Below are 19,252 nucleotides of genomic sequence, written 5' to 3'. Positions count from 1 at the left end.
CAAACCCAAGTTGAGAAGTAAAGAGTACGGCCCACATGAGTTGATGGTGAAAGTCACCCCACGTCAACACACTTTTTTATGTGAAACCCTAAAAAAAAAAATTACGACTACCTAATAGCTGTGCTTGAGAGAGAAAATAAGATTCGTAGCAGTCTTTCCTTAGAAAAATCCTATAATAAAAGTACGTTTCAATCATGCACTTTCGAATTTGCAAAAGCTAGAGCATCTAATTTACTCTTTATTTTATACTTCTAGTGGCTGACTTTATCAGTTGATGAAGCGAAGTATAATAAAAAATTAAGGAAAGTAGATGCGTTTCCACTCTCTCTTGAAAGATAGCAGTATAAAAAACGCAGCATTGTCACGAAGACACACGTACAACTAATCCAAGCAACTTTGAGAGAGAGAGAGATCAGAGAGATGGGGAGGGAGTTGGAGATTGTGAGACTGGAAGAGGCGGCCAGGTTGCCACCCTTTTCACAGCTGAAGACGCCTTATCAGGCGGCCTTGGATGAAGACTGGGGGGCCATGGCGAGGTTCTACGAAAAATATCCGGAGCACCTCCTTGATAATCTGACGGTCGACAAAGACACTGCATTTCATATTGCAGTATATAGTGGAGAAACGAAATTGCTTCAACAATTACTTGGTCTCCTAAAAAGACCCCCCGAAATATCGAAAGCCTTGTCTAACAAGAACAGTCACGGTAACACTGCTATTCACGAGGTGGCCTCAACCGACAATGTTGAAGCAGCAGAGCTCTTGATTAGTAAACTTCGGGAGGTCCATGGAAACAATCTGGAGACCCAGCTGGGAGAGAGACTCGAGGATCGGAACCAACTAGGGGAAACCCCACTCTATAGGGCTGCCGCCCTCGGTCGGACAAAAATGCTCAAATTTTTGGCTAAAAGAGTTGGCAATGATCTAAGTGTTCACTTCAAAAGAAATGACGACATGTCCATTCTCCATATAGCTGTCTTAGGCCGACACTTTGGTATCTCTCTCTCTCTCATGCACATATACACATGAAAAAAGTACGATAATTCAAAAAAAAATAATAATAATTTAGAGTCTTCTTAAAATTATTATAAAGCTCATGAGTTTTATCTAATAAATAAATTTAAGTATCTTTATAAATTAAAATCACGCACTCTACGTAAATTACATCATCTTTTAATTTCTATATAAAATTAGTGGGGTGTTACAACGTTCATGATAATTTCGAAGTAGAACAATTAAATAAATGTTGACTTATTTTCTTCAAGGAAGGAAGAGTTTTGCTACTTAAATTGCATGCTTTAACGGTCTCTATCTTTCAATACAGATACCGCCATTTGGTTACTAGAAAAGGACGAGGGACTTGGAGCAAGAAAGGGAGTCAATGACATGACATGTCTTCACCTGCTGGCGAAAATGCCATCTGCTTTCAAGAGTTCATCCCGCATAAGCAAAATGAAGACTCTCCTCTATGATTGTATGTCATTAACTACGATTTACGTACTGTTATGTTGTGTTCTTTATTTTTGGGTGTGGCTCCATTTACTTTGACTCGAAAGCATTTTCAGTACACTCAAAACGCATGATCGATCTTGTCATAGGCCTTCCTGCATATCAGCATGATGATGATGGCGATAGTGATGATGATGAAGCCCAAACACTCTCAAGTCCAATGGGAGATTTGGAGAGTGGCCAAGGCACTAGTACCTTCTGCCAATTTCATAAACATCCATCTGGTAATTGTATGCAAGGGATTATTTCTTTTTCTTTATTGATATGTCCCGTGCAATGAAATATGAGGAAATTTGAACTAGTGACATTTACTTTATAACACGTAATTTACCACCAATTGAATTACCTCTTAAAGATTCCTTCTTGTTCTTGATATCCACTCATCATTCTTATTCTTGATACCCAATAATGATACCACTTAAGAAGCTTCCCTCTGGCTCTAAACGTGGGTCTTGGAGTTTTTTATAATCATTTAATTTTGGATGCCCTTTTTAGGTTTTTTTAGACGCTTGTTTGTGTAGATTTCCTCAGACTTTTAGGCCGTCTTTTTTTTTTTATTGGTTGCTTTTGGATTCTTGATCAATAAATTCTTACTTATTAAATAAATAAAAAATAAAAACAAAAATAAAAAACCTATATATCCTCGTTCACATACCTTTTCTTAGTGTGGCGAGACTAAAAAGTGACTCCAGAAAATGGACAGGAGGAAATGATAAATATTTCTTGTTCAAAGTTTGTGTCAGTGAAAAGAAGTCTTGTGAATATATATATATATATATATATATATGCCAAAAGGATTCTTTCACGGGTGGAATACCTCGTGAGCACCGAATAGTTACTGATCGTTTAGAATTTAGGAAATTAAATACGTTTCCAGTTTTTTCGCTCTAAACTAAAAAAGAAAAAAAAAATAATGAATATTAATGGAATGAATAAATTAACTATTTCTTATCAACTTAAATTTTTGAGGAACTTGATAATTTAACAAAAAGAAAACTAAGCTTAATCTATAAATCTTAACATGTACATACGGATGCACTTGTAGAATGGATTGCTATTCTCTGGGCTTCAGTTTTTCTTTGTTTATTTACCTTGATTTATTAATTATAGCCTCTCCTCAATAGCACTTACGCTTATATTTCTCATTTGTATACTACTAGAAGTATGTTTCTAACCATGTAATTACTTTACACAAAACTGCAGCGATTTCAAGAATATACTGTGTTATATGGAGCAGCCTAGCTAAAGGTGCCACCTCCTGATTTTTTTTTTTAAGAGTACTAATGTTACATATTATATAAACATTTCATAAATTTTTGATGTGTCAAGGTTTAGTAGCTCTTGGATTTGCACACATGTTAAAAAACAAATATATCCAATGCTATAAAACATTGTCACATCACTTTATCTGTTAAATGTATTTTCCTTAAAAATATAGATTGCAGTCCATGTATATGCTCAAGATACTGATAAGTGATATCTCTCTTACACTCGCGCGATATAACATGGACAGAATGGACGGCTATCGATAAACTTTGGAAGATGAAGGGAACGCATACAGCAGCTCTACAACTCACCAAATTGCTAGCGAAAATGGATACTACATGGGAAAACAGTTTTATCGCAGAGGACAAGACGATTTCCTTAGGGAAATCGGACTGTAATTTGGACGACGATGCTATTAAAAAAGAAGGGGAACAATCCAACAGTACCACAGAAGGAGGTAAAGGAGGAGGGGGATCCTATGGGAGATATTGGACGATTAATTACAGTACCCCATTGCTTATTGCTGCTAGCGAAGGAATAAGAGAAATATTTGATGAGATACTTAAAGTGCGTCCTCAGGCAATTGAGCACGTTACTCAGGATGAGGAAAACATATTGCACGTGGTCATTAGATACCGTCAAAGGGAAATCTTTCCCCGTGTAAAGGAGATGAAAAAAATAATGGACTCTAGGTTGTCTTCAAGGATTGATGGGAGAAGCTACACCATATTGCATCATGTTGCCGACATGACCAAGTATGATGGAGGAACCAAACCTGGTCCTGCACTCCAATTGCAAGAGGAGTTGAAATGGCTTGAGGTACTTAATCTGCCATAAATTTAATTTTGCTAATTGTCTTTGTACGTATTCCAATTAGAATATTGATCAAGTTATTAAATTTATTATCATTTTTCATCAATTTAAACTTATAAGATACCTAAAAGTTTATCATGATATTAGATCCGGAGATCTATTTTTGAACTCTAATTTCACTTTATCTCTGATTTAAAGTTGAACAATACGTACTCATGCATCATACAAATAATTATACCATTACTAACCTATCCACTCGTATGTTTGTTAATGTGTTTTGAGAGTACATGTTTAATATTTTTAATTTAGCAAAGTGTTTTTGATGTGGCATAAAGTAAAATTTCTTATTTTCCAACGTAAGATTTGTTTATGAAAGTTCTTCGTGTAAAAAAAAAAAAACAAACAGAAGATTATTATAATTAGCATGTAACATTTCCTTGTGGTGTCTTGTAGAATGAAAAAGAAGTCATTAATTCTTTTTACAATGTCTCCATGCAGCGTGTGCGAAAGATAATGCCTTCCCATTATGTCATGCACCGTAACTATGACGATGTGACTGCAGACGAGCTCTTCAAAGAGACACATGCTGAACTTCTCAAGAAGGCCCAAAAATGGATAAAGGAGACCTCTCAGTCGTGCTCTGCGGTTGCTGTCCTTGTCGCCACTGTCGTTTTCGCGGCTGCCTACACCGTCCCGGGAGGCAATGATGACACGGGTCGTCCAATTTTCCTTCACTCTCCCTTCTTCTTATTCTTCACCATCATGGACGTTGTCTCCCTTGCAACCTCCTTGACTTCTGTCGTAATGTTCCTATCGATTCTCACATCTCCTTTTGAGCAACAAAATTTCCTCAAATCTCTCCCTCGGAAGCTCATGGTGGGGTTTGCCTTGCTCTTCTTCTCAGTGACAACAACCATGCTTTCGTTCTCGGCAACCATTCTGCTCATCATTCGCCTTGAGAAGAAAAAATGGACTTCCACTCTAATTTACACTGCGGCATTCCTTCTTGTTGCTGTGTTTGCACTTATGCAGTTCCCCTTATACATTGTGAAAAACTCTAAACAGATAAATATCACAATTTTATGCGAAATTAACAGATATTTTTCAAAACAAACATTCACCAAAATATGAACAATCACACACAAAGATTTTGGTGACAAAGAGAAAACCTTTTAGAAACCGATCTAAAAGTAAAACCTCTCCGGGGCAGCCAAACCCAGGAAATCACTATCAAAAGATTATCCAGAGATTACAGACACTAGGAACACTTACAACCCTTTGCAAGACCTTGACTCTGTAAGATCGACAAGCCTCCAACTTGTCTCCTCGCTCACAATCTTCTTCAACGTGATTCTCCTTTATCGGACCCTTCCGATAGACTTCAATTAAGCACACAATCAATACTAACAAAAATCCTCTAAGAGGAATCAATTTGGCTCACAACAAAATAATCATTCAAGCACAGCCTCACACGAACTCTCTGGGGGTGAAAATTCGTACTTCTCTCTTCTATAATGATGTATATATACCCCCGACAAAACCCTAGACCTAACCCACTTAAAATCACATTTTTTGGCCTAAAACTTACGGGGTGTCCGGACATGTTAATGGGCGGTCCGGACACGGCTTTGCGAAGCAAGATTTTAGTTTCTGGAAATGAGGTCCGGACCCGGGGAATTGCGGTCCGGACCCAGCTTGTCCAGTCTTGATCAATAGCTCCGATCGATGGGCGTTTGTGGTCCGATTGAGCTGAAATTTTGCAGGGCCGTTCATAACACATGAATCTACATTATGAACGGTGGAGATTGGATTTTGAGCATTCTATATCAGTGTTTGAGCTCATGAACAGTAACATCTGCATTTTGGAACTGAATTAAGCCAACACAAGAACTAACACATTGCATTCACCAGTAGTTTGCAGTCCCTTTCAAAGAAAATAATGAAGAAGCTTCGTCGCTTGAATCTCCTCCCTCGTTTCTCCAAAACCTCTAAGGGCAAGATCTATTGAGACTTGAAGTGTGAGTAAGCAATAACTCCTTTCAGGATGGGCTTTTTTTTCTTCTTCGTATTTTTGGATTTTGTTTTTGTTTTTGTTTTTTTTTTTTTTTGGAGTGGATTTTGATACTTGTAAGTTGTAATGGTGAATTTTTAGCTCTGATCAGTATGAGAAAAAGAATTGACACAGTTGTTATGATAACGTTCTGTATGATCGATCAGCTTGCGTAATACATAATAAAATAATGAGAAAATATAATATGTCTCGACTCTCGACTTTTAGTGATGCCCATGCTCTTGCAGGCCTATTCCATTGGCCCGAGTGCCCAACAAACAAGACAAAATGCACATCAAGAGATTTGAGAGATTGTCATCACATCAAGACAATCGGCCTTCCAATTGAACATGAGAGTGTAATTAATATAAAATTTTAATTTATTTTATGAAATAGTAAAAAAAAAAAAAATTGTCTTGTAGTTTTTATTTTATTTAAATAGTAATAAAAAATGATTAATGTGATGTACAAAATAAGAATATTGAAAAATTGAACTTTTTGAGGAATAGTTTAGGACTTGTGATGTCTTTTGCCAACTACTGGCCTTTTGATGGACATCTTAGATTTAGTACTAGTTTGAACTAATTCTAACTTAACAGAGATTTGAACTAGTCGTTTTTGCCTTGTGCTTGTTTGAATTTTGATCGTTTGTCATTTTGACCGAGATTCAGTGGAGTTATTCCTAAAATTCACCATGAAAAGGCTCGTTGGAATTTGCCTAATTAGACCTTGTGCAAACAATGTCGTCTTCTCCCGATGCAATTAACTTGATTTACATCACGATGAGAGTGGTGCAAAATGAAACGGTTGTAGCTGCCGATGAAAGTTAGATTAGAGTATTTGAAAAAACAAATATATATTACCCATTTTTTATTTTTTAAATTTTGGATATATTATCAATTCGGATTGGAATTCATATTTTTTAAAAATGGATACAGAACCCGAGCCGAGTCGGAAGCCACTTATACCGCTTGGGTCGGGTCGGGTTTGACTGTTTGAGCGGTATTTGGCCAGCCCTATGAAGACTTGGAAGATAAATACGACTTACTTATCCATCGAACAAGCATCATCTTCTATGACCAGATCGAGATATATAGATTAAATCCTAGAATAAAGTTTAGAAGTGCTCCCATTTTAAAAGTATTGGAATAAAGTAATATAGAGATAACATTTTCCCTAAAAAAATGAGCATCTGAGTTAACCTTTTTTTTTATGCTCATATTATTAAATAGTTAATTGTGCTAAGCGGATCTTATTCCAATTTCTTCCGAGTGCAAGCTGGCAATGAAACGAGGCATCATCACCTTCAAATTATGTTCAAACAAATTAATAGCATAACACAGACTACGAATCGTCTAGTTGTTAGTGAACAGAGATCGATTGACAGAGGGTACCCAACTTTATATAATTGATAAGAATTATTCACAGCATTTTACATGGAATCAGGACTTTGCCTCCAACAATTATCTTTATATATATAAACGTGCCTCAAGAAACCTACACACAAGTCCACATTCGAACCTCTCTCTCTCTCTCTCTCTCTCTCTCTTTGTTGACACACTTGAATTGAAGCGATGTCTCCCACGGGAGAGAAGGATGCTAGAAAAGTCCATAGATTAAACGCGGAGCTGTACTATGCTTTGCTGAAAGAAGACGCGGATCCGGAGAAGGTGAAAGAGCTGTGTGAAAAAGTTGACGAGCGAGGATTGCACGTATTGACCATACACGACGACACAGTGCTCCAGACGGCCACTTACTCCAAACAACCCAACTTGGTGCTCAGCCTTCTAGACGCCTTGCCTCACGGCCATCTCGACAAAATGACCCGCCAAAACTACGTAGGAAATGTTAAGGAACCAATAGAGTCTGTTTTATAGTTGTTCTTATCTTTTAGTATTATCCTTATAGTTGTTCTTATCTCTTCTCTTTTGTGTTCTAGTTGTATTTGTTTTACTTATTTGTATTGAATTAGGTCTCCTAGTTTGTATCAAGTTTGGGTTTGTCAAACTTGATTACAATTGTAACTCTTTGCCTATATATACAATGAGAACGAAGCTGAGACTTCATTCCGCCAAAAGCAATTTTCTTTGCTTTCTTTCATGGTATCAGAGCCTTACGGTTCATACCCCTCTCAATAAGATCCTTGACCCTCTCAAATTTTTGGGCCTTCTTCAACGGAATCAGCTTCTTCTCCAGGCAAAGTCGCAGCTCTTCTTGCTGCCCTCAGATCACCTTTTCTCTTGCCGCACCTGCTGTACTGCACCAACATTGCCGCACTGCACCAGATTGCCGCACCTACTTTCTTTCTTCTTGCTGCACCAAATTACAGCCTCATTGCTGTTCTTCTCCTTGCCGCACTAGACCATAGCCGCATCTCCTTGCCGTGTCCTTGATACTGCACTCATGACGCAATCCAGCGACGCTGCTCTATCCTTCACAATGCCAAACATTGCGCATCTCTGTCAATCCAAGCTCGATGACAGCAACTATCTCGGATGGGTATTTCAATTTAAGCCCATCCTCAAAACTAACGGCTTGATGGGCATTGTTGATGGCTCTGAGCCATGCCCACCAAAGCTTATTCCATCTTCTCCGGACAAAACTACTTCTGATGTCCCAAATCCAGAATATATTCTCTGGGAAAAGAAAGACCAATGTATTCTCAGTTGGTTCATTGCAACCTTAACTGCTCCACTTGTGCCTACTATTTATGGGTGTAAAACCTCCAATCAAGTATGGAAAACCCTTGCCACTCGTTATGCTTCTCCATCAAGGTCTCACGTCACTCAATTGAGACGCCAACTTCAGACTCTCAGACAAGGTAATAATCCATGTGTTACCTTTATTCGAAGTGCAAAATCCTTGGCTGACCAGCTAGCTATCGCCGGCAGCCCCATCACCGATGATGACCTTGTATCCTACATCATTGGTGGATTAAGCTCCACCTACAATTCTTTTGTCATGACCTACTCCATGATAAAAAAGAATACCACTATGTCTCTTGAAGAATTTCAGTCTGAATTACTTGGACACGAGCAACTCATTGAACATCAGGCTGCCATTGATGAACCACAATCCTTTGCCATGATTGCTCAGAAGCCAGGTTACAAACAGAGATTCAACAACCAAAGGAAACATTTCTCCAATTACAGAAATTCCTATCCCTCAAAGAAGACTTTCAACGGATCTCCTGGTATACTCCCAACCCCTGCTTTCTCCCAAGGAAAAACTATTACTGGAAGCACTAGCAACTACACTCCAAGAAGCAATTCTCCCAACAACTACACTCCAAGGAGAAATAACTACACTACAAGGAGAAATTCTCAACCTGGCATCCTCTCATCCAACAAACCTCTTTGTCAGATATGTGGCCGCTCCAATCATCAAGCATTGGACTGCTTTCATCGCATGGATTATTCATTCCAAGGACGACATCCACCATCTGAACTTGCTGCAATGGTTTCCCAATCCAACGATCTACAAGATGAAGATGAATGGCTTGCTGACAGTGGAGCCAATACTCACATCACTAATGACTTGGAAAATCTAACTCTGCAGCAACCATATCAGGGTAATGAGACAGTAGCAGTAGGTAATGGTAATGGACTTGGTATCTCCCACACTGGCTCTTCCTCTTTTCTTCGCTCAAATCAACTCCTACATCTTAAAAATATCTTACATTGTCCTGATGCTACAACAAATTTACTTTCAATAAATAAATTTTGTCGTGACAATAATTGCCATTTTAAACTAACTGATACCTATTTCTTGATTAAGGACAACCTCACAGGGAAGATCCTCCTACAAGGGGCAAGTGAAGATGGTCTCTACCCATTAAGGCTACAACACTTCACCAAAAATAAAGTCAGAGCATTTACTGCGCAAATTGGGATCAGGGTGTCTTCTTCAGTTTGGCACAACCGCTTAGGGCATCCAAGTCATCAAATCTTGCAGCATCTGCTTCACAACTACTACCTTCCTGTGTCTTCAGTTAAGTCGAGTCAATCTATTTGTGTTTCATGTCAATTAGGAAAGAGCAAAAAAATTACCCTTTATTGAGTCAAGTCGTATTACCACTGCTCCATTGGAGCTTATTCATAGTGATGTATGGATTTCTCCTTTATCTTCAATCAATGGAAGCAAATGTTATGTTATCTTTATTGATGATTTCTCTAGATACACCTGGCTATTTCCTCTAAAACTCAAATCAGATGTTTTTGAAACCTTTGTTAAATTCAAGTGCTTGATAGAAAATTTATTTTCCCTTAAAATTAAACAACTTCAAACAGATGGGGGTGGTGAATACACCTCTCATAACTTTACTAAATTTCTGTCAACACATGGTGTTCTTCATCGAGTCACATGTCCACATACATCTCAACAAAATGGAGTTTCAGAAAGAAAACATAGGCATATCATTGAATCTGGTCTTAGTCTCCTAGCTCAATCCCACCTTTCTTCTAAATACTGGGTTGAAGCTGTCAGTACTGCCGTGTATCTCATCAATAGATTGCCTACCCCTACTCTCCAAAATTCAAGTCCTTTCACCAAACTCTACAATAAGGAGCCAGACTACACCTTTTTAAAAACTTTTGGTTGTGCTTGTTATCCTCTCTTAAGACCCTATGCCAAACACAAATTGGAATTCAGAAGCACACAATGCATCTTCCTTGGATATTGTACCCACCAAAAGGGTTACAAGTGCCTTGATCCCATCTCCAATCGTGTATATGTCTCTAGACATGTTATTTTTGATGAATTGGTGTTCCCTGCACAGAATAGAGCAGCATCTTCATCCCCTAACGGATCAGATCCTTCCCCTACAGGTATTGTTCTTGATCATTCTCATTTTTACTCTATGAATAATTCTGACTCTAATACTGTTCAGACCTCACCCCCAATCACATTGCCTTCCCCAGCACAAGTACCTATTCTAAACACTCCCCTGACTACCCCTACTGCCGAATTACTACCACCTACCCCTGATCCTATCCCCCACCTAGATCAATCCTTACTTCAGCTTTTGCCTGCACCTACTGAACCAGCCTCTCCTCATATTGTCACAAGATCTATGACTGGAAACTCCAAACCTAAGTCTTTTCCCAACTATCAGCTATTCCTATCCTTAAAATCAACCAAGCATCCACTAAAATCCTTTCATGCTACACACTTGCCTTCTATCCCTACCACATTTGCTCAGGCTGTTTCTAACCCTAAATGGTTTGCTGCAATGGAAAGTGAACTTCAAGCTTTAGTTGACAATGGTACTTGGTCTCTCTGCCCTAGACCTTCACATCGAAACATCATCAAGAATAAGTGGGTTTTCGGCTAAAGGAAAAATCAGATGGCACTATTGAAAGATACAAGGCAAGACTAGTGGCTAAGGGTTTCCAACAAAGAGATGGTATTGACTACACTGAAACCTTCAGTCCAGTTATAAAACCAGCCACTATACGGATCCTACTATCCTTAGCAATCCACTACAATTGGCCCCTCAAGCAATTGGATGTCTCTAATGCCTTCCTTCATGGTTACTTGAATGAAGAAGTCCTCATGGAGCAGCCTACTGGTTTTGTTGATGCAGCTTTTCCAGATCATGTTTGTAAGCTCAAAAAGGCCCTCTATGGTCTAAAGCAAGCCCCACGAGCTTGGTTTCATAGATTGTCACAAGCTCTTCTCCATCTTGGTTTTGTTGGATCCTTAGTAGATACCTCTCTTTTTATGCTTCATCAAGGCTCTGTTCATATTTACATACTGATATATGTTGATGATATCATAGTAACAGGTACAGATTCATCTATCATGGAGACTCTCATCCACGGCCTTCAAATGGAATTTAAGTTGAAAGATCTTGGTTGCCTTTCATACTTCCTAGGCATCCATGTCCTTCGTGACAAAACTGGCTTGCATCTAAATCAAGGTAAATACATTATTGATTTACTTGATCGTGTGCAAATGCTTGGAGCAAAGCCCTATGCCGCACCCTGCACTTCAGGCAAGAAGCTCACCAAGCTTGATGGTGATACTCTACCAGATCCCACAACCTATCGTCATATCATTGGAGCTCTACAATACTGCACACTCACAAGACCTGACATAGCCTACACTGTCAATCAATTGTGTCAATTTCTCCATTGTCCAACTACAGAACATATGAAGGCTGCTAAAAGAGTTCTAAGGTATCTCAAAGGCACACCAGATCATGGCCTTCACTTCACTTCAGGTCCTCTTCAACTTCAGGCATACTGTGACTCTGACTGGGCAGGGGATCCTCTTGATTGCAGATCCACTACAGGGTATTGTGTTTTCTTCGGCTCCAACTTAGTATCTTGGCATGCCAAGAAGCAACCTGTTGTCTCGAGATCTAGCACCGAGGCTGAATATCGTGCAATGGCCATTACAGCTGCTGAACTCTCATGGCTTCGAATGCTACTCAAAGAATTGCAAGTTTCTCTCCATGATCCTCCTGTACTCTGGTGTGATAACATAGGAGCTATTGCTTTAGCTTCTAATCCCATCTACCATGCTCGTACCAAGCATATAGAAGTTGACTACCACTTCATCCGTGAGAAAATTCTTCACAAAGATCTTTGTGCTAGCTACATCCCAACTCAAGATCAATGTGCTGATATCTTTACAAATGGCCTTACCTCCTCTCGATTTCTTTTCCTCAGAGACAAACTCATGGTTACTCCCCCTCCCATTCGTTTGAGGGGGGCTGTTAAGGAACCAATAGAGTCTGTTTTATAGTTGTTCTTATCTTTTAGTATTATCCTTATAGTTGTTCTTATCTCTTCTCTTTTGTGTTCTAGTTGTATTTGTTTTACTTATTTGTATTGAATTAGGTCTCCTAGTTTGTATCAAGTTTGGGTTTGTCAAACTTGATTACAATTGTAACTCTTTGCCTATATATACAATGAGAACGAAGCTGAGACTTCATTCCGCCAAAAGCAATTTTCTTTGCTTTCTTTCAGGAAACACTATCCTCTACGACGCCGCCACATCCAACCAATCACTCGTCGTGGCAAGGAAGGTGTTAGAGAAAGCTCCGGGACTGCTGTGCATGCGGAACCACCTTGGAGAGACTGCGCTTTTCCGGGCTGTCCGTTATGGTAAAATGGATGTGTTCGACTTTCTTGCAGGAAAAATTATGGGTTACGATGAAGCAACTCAGAAACCCTTCCTTCAAAGGAGTGACAAAACTACAATTCTACACATGGCTATCCTTGTTCAGCGATTTGGTTAGTTATCCCCACCCACAACATCGATCCTAAGGCCATATATTTTTTAATGGTATTTAGTAGACTGTTATATATGATCCTATCATGTATAACTGAAATAGTAAAAATCAGTCTTAAGATTAACGAAGGCTTAAAAAAAATTAATAACTGAATTTTACTCACATATTATACAAATTGTATGTTAGTTGTATAGCAATCTATTAAATAGCATTTCTCATAATCTAAATTAAAAGATTACTTCTTCTTGCTTATATGAAAATTGGAAAAACAAATTTGGCCATGGACATTGTGAAACGCTTCGATCACTTAGTTGGTGAACGAGACGCGGACGGGATGACTGGTCTTCAGCTGCTATCATGCAACACTGAAGCTTTTCGCCGTGAGGCTAAAAAGGAATTCCTGGAGCAAATTCTCGGTTCTGGTTCGTTTTATCACTTAACCATCAAAGGATTTGTTAAGAGTATTTTCCGCACTTAACTACCAGAGGTTATTATTCAACACACTTTTTCAATCTCTTTTCCACAGAATCACTTTCTTTCTTTCTTTCACAAAACCTATTTTCCTTTCTAACCCCATCTCTTTTTGAAACCATTTTCTTTCAAACTCGTCTCTTCATTAAACACATGTGTTAATCATATCATGTCAATATGACAATATGGTTTCATATTATAAACATATATTTATACTCGGGGCTCATTATCACACAGAATCATGCTTATATATCATTCAACATGTAAAATACGTACGTTAGTGTAAAATTAATAAGTTTATATACTTAATTACAACTTGGGATTAATAATTGGTTTGAACCTTTAAGCACATGTTCAAACTCATCTTCATTCTTTTATAGCTAAATTTAGCTATAAAATAATGATGTTTAAACATCATACTTTTATTCATTAAAAGACTCTTCTAACTGCTATGAAACATTTCATTCGAACAAACATCCAGTTTGTTCGATTAAAGTCTAAAAAATCCTAGTTTCCAAGTTCTTTCTTGTGTTCGGTCGCTTGAAAATACTTTCTCTTTTCTTAACTCATACAATCCTAATAGACCATTTGCATGCATAATACATCAATTTATAGTATTAAAAATCATATTTTTATCATTAACCCTAATTTTACCTTTGTTTACAATTTCTTTAAACTTTCAATAAAATTTTGTCATGATCATAACGACCATGCAGCACACCATACAACTCAACATATTCTCATTTCTATATAATCTCAACATGTTAACTAAAACTTTCATTATTCATTTTCGAAGACATAATTAGTTTATTCTAACATGTTAACAGTTTCTGTATACCCTAAACAGTTCTAACATATTAATACCTTAATTAGTCTATATATATCATTTATTTTACCATTACCACAATTGTATTTATATATACGGTAGTATTTAGTTTTAAAAATGCTCACCCTCGGAGTTAGTCTTTGAGAATCTTGTTTGAAAGTCTTTCGTGTAACAAACCCTCACACAAATGTCAAGATTTTGACTTGATTCCAAAGAAATACGTTAAAAAAAAAAGGTTAAATACCTCATACCCCTTTAGGGTTTGTCAACTTTATTTTTTTCCCTCTGGAGTTTCATTTTTATCACAGGACCCCCCTGGGGTTTTGATAAAGGACTAATTTAGTCCATCCGTTAGTTGACCGTTAAGACTGACACGTGGACCAATCAGATATTGACACGTGGCACCTATTTAATTTTTTTAAAAAAAATTAACAAAAAAATATGTATTTAAATTTTTTTTTTTTTTTAAAAAAAAAGGAAAAAACTGGGGGTGGCCGAGTCACCCCCTTGGCCATTTGGGGGTGGCCGAGGGGGTGGCCGAGCCACCCCCAGTTTTTTCCTTTTCCTTTTTTTTTTTTTTATTTAAATACATTTTTTTTGTTAATTAAAAAAAATAAAAAATAAAAAATTAAATAGGTGCCACGTGTCAACATCTGATTGGTCCACGTGTCAGTCTTAACGGTCAACTAACGGATGGACTAAATTGGTCCTTTATCAAAACCTCAGGGGGGGTCCTGTGATAAAAATGAAACCCCAGTGAAAAAAAAAAAAAAAAAATTGGTAAACTCTAGGAGTGTTTGAGGTATTTAACCCTAAAAAAAAACCCTCTGTGACTCACTGTGAACAAAGTAGAATGAAAACCAAAATTATTGTTTTGTTTCAACTCTTAAAAATAGTCATTTTGTTTGATTACTGTTCATTTTGTTCAATCGACTTTTGCATTAAATGCTGATTGACACATGACAATGCGCTTTCGTCGCATCCCTACTTAGCCCCACATGTTGACTGACACATCGATGAAATCTTCGTTCAATCGAACTTGCATTAAATATGGTCAAGTGAATTTGCGAATTTGCATCCTCACCTAACTCGAAAGTCTTTTTTCTTTTCTTTTATATATATATATTTTGTTGTAATAAACTGATATGTCATTTAAGTATAAGAAAGTTACATGACAAACACATAAAAGTTAATAAGTTTAGACAAAAAAACCCAATTCAAATAGACTACAGACTCTTCGATGCAAGTGAAGATGGTAAACATCTGCGAATGTAGCCTAAAAAAATTTTTGCCGTGGCGCAATCTGATGAACATAACTATCAGGAGTACGAATACTCCAATGAAAAATCTAAACAGACTTTCAAAAAAGCCATGGAGATTTAAATGCACAGTGAAAAAAAAGTTTCTAAAAAGAAAATAAAAAAAGACATTCACTTACAAAGAGTCTAAAACCTACCCAGATCGGGTTTAACAAAGAGCAACACAAACATGTTACAGAATAACAACACAGAATAAAAAACCAAGCTAAAAAGCCGAGTAAAATGTCCAAAAAACAGCAACGAAGGAGTAGTCAGAGTAGTCGCACAGGGCCACGAGCCGGTGAGGGAACCAGAAGATCTGCGTAGGAGGTGGATAGAGGTGGAGTGGCGAGAAAAGGGCCTCACGCGTCAGCGCTTGGAGGGCATGCGCCCGAGAGTAAGATCTACTCGTAGGAACGTGTTGAACACACATCGGCACGTGTTGAACACACATCGGCACGTGGTGGTTAGATGGGTGGGACGCCGGTGGTAGAGGCTAGCGGAGACGGCCAGGAACCCATTGGAGTGGCTCATGAGCATCCAAGACTTCCTGAAAACAAGAGAGCAGATTTTGAAAAAAAACATACCCAAAAATTTCAAGAAGAGAGCGATACCTAGACTTGGAGGGGCTGAGGATGGCAGTGGTCGGAGGTTTTGCAGTGGAGGATGAGGCGTTGCAATTTTTGGACAAAGATAAGGCCTTCGAGGAGGCAGGTAGGGTCTCTAAAGAGACATGTTTTGCCTCTGATGAGGCAAGAAAAGGAGGGAGATGAAGGAAAATGGAAAAAGAGAAAAAAAAAAAAAAAAAAAGGGGGGGAGGAGGAAGCGAGGAAGCTAGCGACTTCCTCCTCCATGGCTGCCGAAGTCCTAACTCGCAAGTCGAGTGACACATTGTGTGTGATTTTTGTTCAATCAAAATTATTTTGAATCAAATTAAATTTGTATTTGTTTGATTTGTCACCTGTGTTTGATCAATCGTCGTAGGTTTCTTCCTGTTGACGTGTGGAATTGCTTTGTTCGTTTGATTGAATTTATTTCATTCAAACGAGTTCCGATCCCCTTATAATTAGCTCCAAATTTTCTAAGGATGTGAATGCCATCATAAATCGCCCAAATTCATAAAGCTATTTTTAGCGCTCACGTCGTGGTCATCCAACTAAGCTCGGTGAGCATATTTTCAAGTTCAAAATTTACTATTTTGATCACCTCCAAAATATCATTTTCTACCACACTATCTCACTTTGACCTAAGTGGGGGGGTTTTTACAGCTAATTATTTCCTTAACAATTAATTTAGAGATGCAAGAGTAAATAATTTCAGCAGATATGTAAAGTTGCTTTTAGAAGAAACCTCTCATAGACTCAGTAAAATTGATGGATATGCTACTTAAAAGTAACAGAGAAGAGTGACTTTGGAAGAAAATTTGGCTTTAAATGAAATTTAGTGCGTGAAAACTTTTTTGAATAAGTTTAGAACATAGTTGAATTAAGAATTCTCTGCAAAAATCATTGTGTTATATATGCTTACATGGTTTAGAGAAACTTGCTATATTTTTCCCTTGAAGAAAAACAAATTTTATATCCAACAATTACTGAATTCTTAAATTCATGATGTACAGTCAACTTACATTGTAACTCAGCCAGATTTGTAGAAGCTCAAAAGCTTCATAACAAATATGAATCAGCTATGAAGCTTGCCAAGTTCTTAATAGAAAGAGATACCTCGTGGGAGGCTACTTATCCTGGAATTGACCTGAGTAAGCCTAGGCTTCACAAATATGGTAATATTACTCCTAAAGTAAAGCCCCTCATGAGTTCACTCGATCAAGGGGAAGGGGAAACAGGAACTCCTTTGTTTTTAGCAACAAAGTCCGGCTGTATAGAGATTGTTGAAGAAATACTCAATATATACCCCCAGGCAGTGGAGCATATTGATGAGAAGGGCAGGAACATATTGCATGTAGCGATTAAGTACCGCCAGTTAAAGATTTTTGAGCTACTAGTTGTTAGAGCAGAAGTACCAATGAAGAGGCTGGTTCGAAAGCTTGACAAGGAAGGAAATTCCATACTGCAAACAGTTGGATTAAAAATTAATGATTATGTACCTGAGACGATGCAAGGCCCGGCTCTTGAATTGCAACAGGAGTTGCTTTGGTTTGAGGTGGGGTTTCTTCTGTCTAGCTACTACCCTTTTTGTTACTGGGAAGCAAATGATAAAGATAGAGTTATTTATAAATTTAATTATTTAATTATATTATAATATGTCTTGTGTTCATGTACGCATGCAGCGCGTAAAGGAAGTCCTTCCACCCCATTTAATCGATCACCGTAACAATATGAAGCAGACTGCAGAGGGATTCTTTGCTACAACAAATAAAGATCTTCGGAAAACATCCGTTGAATGGCTAAAGCGGACCGCCGAAGGATGCTCCATTGTGGCAGTTCTTTTCGCTACCGTTGCCTTTGCTGCGGCATACACAGTACCTGGAGGCCCTAACAATGAGACTGGTATCCCAGTCCTCCTGAATCACCCTTTCTTTGTGGTCTTTACTGTGACTGACGTATTATCCCTTTCATTTGCTTTGACGTCAGTCGTTATATTTCTCTCGATCCTTACGGCACCATTTCGACTAGCGGACTTCAGGCTTTCTCTTCCCAATAAGCTGATGCTAGGCTTTTCATTTTTGTTCCTCTCTGTGTCCATGATGATGGTATCATTTGCAGCAACAGTCCTCCTCATGTTACAAAATGGGGAAAGTTGGGGAAAAGTTCTCCTATATGCCCTTTCTTTCTTGCCAGTCGTCATCTTCGCGTTTTCATATTTCCCTCTCTATCTCTCACTATCAAAACCCTACAAGTACTTGCTCAATAAGGCAAGGGATACAATTCCTTTGAGTCGTTTTCCAATGCTATCAAGGCTGACCAATTTGTTCAGCTACTGTACATGTAAAACTCAAACCTCTGATTCCCCTAACCCCCCTCAGCCTCGATGTGCCAAGTCCACCAGGCGCAACCGGGAGACTAATCATTTCTGTTCCCAAGCTTCACCAGAGATCTCTAATTTCTCCGTTTGAGAGGGCCATACGGTTGGCCTTTGGAACCACTATATTGTATAAAAGGAATTTCTCGTGGATGAAGACTATTTTCAATCATCCAAAAAAATATAAGTTGTCGAAATTTTCAGGGTACACAAATAAATCAAAGTATGATGCGTAATTAATATATGGTATATGCACTCTCATGATAGAATATGAGGGTGAAACTTATTTTTGGAAAGGAAAGTATTATTAATTTGTATATCTCTTGTGCATATGTTTTGTATATCTCCTTATGTGTATTATCTGTTAAAGTATTTGATTAAATTATTAAATTTATATTTTTCTTATCAGTTTAAAATTTTTAGATAAGTGGTAAACATAAATATATTCATTTTCTTCACCTTTTTTTTTTTTTTTTTTAATGTGAGTTGATTTTTTCTGTCTTTCATAATATATATATATATATAATAATAATAATTTTGAAAAAAAAAAAAAAAAAAATCTAATACGACTCACGAGGCAGTACTTTTGCCACATAGCTGTCATTGAGAGAGAAAGAAGCTTATTCTGAATCTTAATTTAACAACACATGCATTGTAAAGACCCAAAAACACAATATAATACCATGTCTTGAAATGAGCCATAAGCTATACGGTTAGTGGATTATGGGGGATTATGGGAAGAATCAGAGATGCTGCCTTTAGTGGATTATGGACATTCATAAAGACCACAAATTTAATAG

General features: G+C 37.8%; 2 protein-coding genes across 2 annotated transcripts; both read left to right on the top strand.

Moving 5' to 3' along the window:
- Positions 1–420: 420 nt before the first annotated feature.
- On the top strand, positions 421–5,596 carry LOC132170148 (uncharacterized). The gene is made up of 7 exons (XM_088515894.1): positions 421–994; positions 1,325–1,474; positions 1,566–1,733; positions 2,713–2,757; positions 3,023–3,594; positions 4,087–4,632; positions 5,486–5,596. The coding sequence occupies exons 1-7, from the start codon at positions 421–423 to the stop codon at positions 5,594–5,596; spliced, it is 2,166 nt and encodes a 721-aa protein (XP_088372020.1).
- Positions 5,597–7,212: 1,616 nt separating this feature from the next.
- Positions 7,213–18,546, top strand: LOC132170147 (uncharacterized). The gene is made up of 5 exons (XM_088515892.1): positions 7,213–7,472; positions 12,605–12,879; positions 13,151–13,300; positions 17,092–17,633; positions 17,761–18,546. The coding sequence occupies exons 1-5, from the start codon at positions 7,213–7,215 to the stop codon at positions 18,544–18,546; spliced, it is 2,013 nt and encodes a 670-aa protein (XP_088372018.1).
- The last annotated feature ends 706 nt before the right edge of the window (positions 18,547–19,252 follow it).

The sequence above is a fragment of the Corylus avellana genome, chromosome 1 (assembly GCF_965113065.1).
Source record: "Corylus avellana chromosome 1, dhCorAvel1.hap1.2, whole genome shotgun sequence".
Lineage (NCBI taxonomy): Eukaryota > Viridiplantae > Streptophyta > Magnoliopsida > Fagales > Betulaceae > Corylus > Corylus avellana.
Note: the sequence above shows the minus strand (reverse complement) of the source record. Positions and strands in the feature narration are given on the sequence as shown.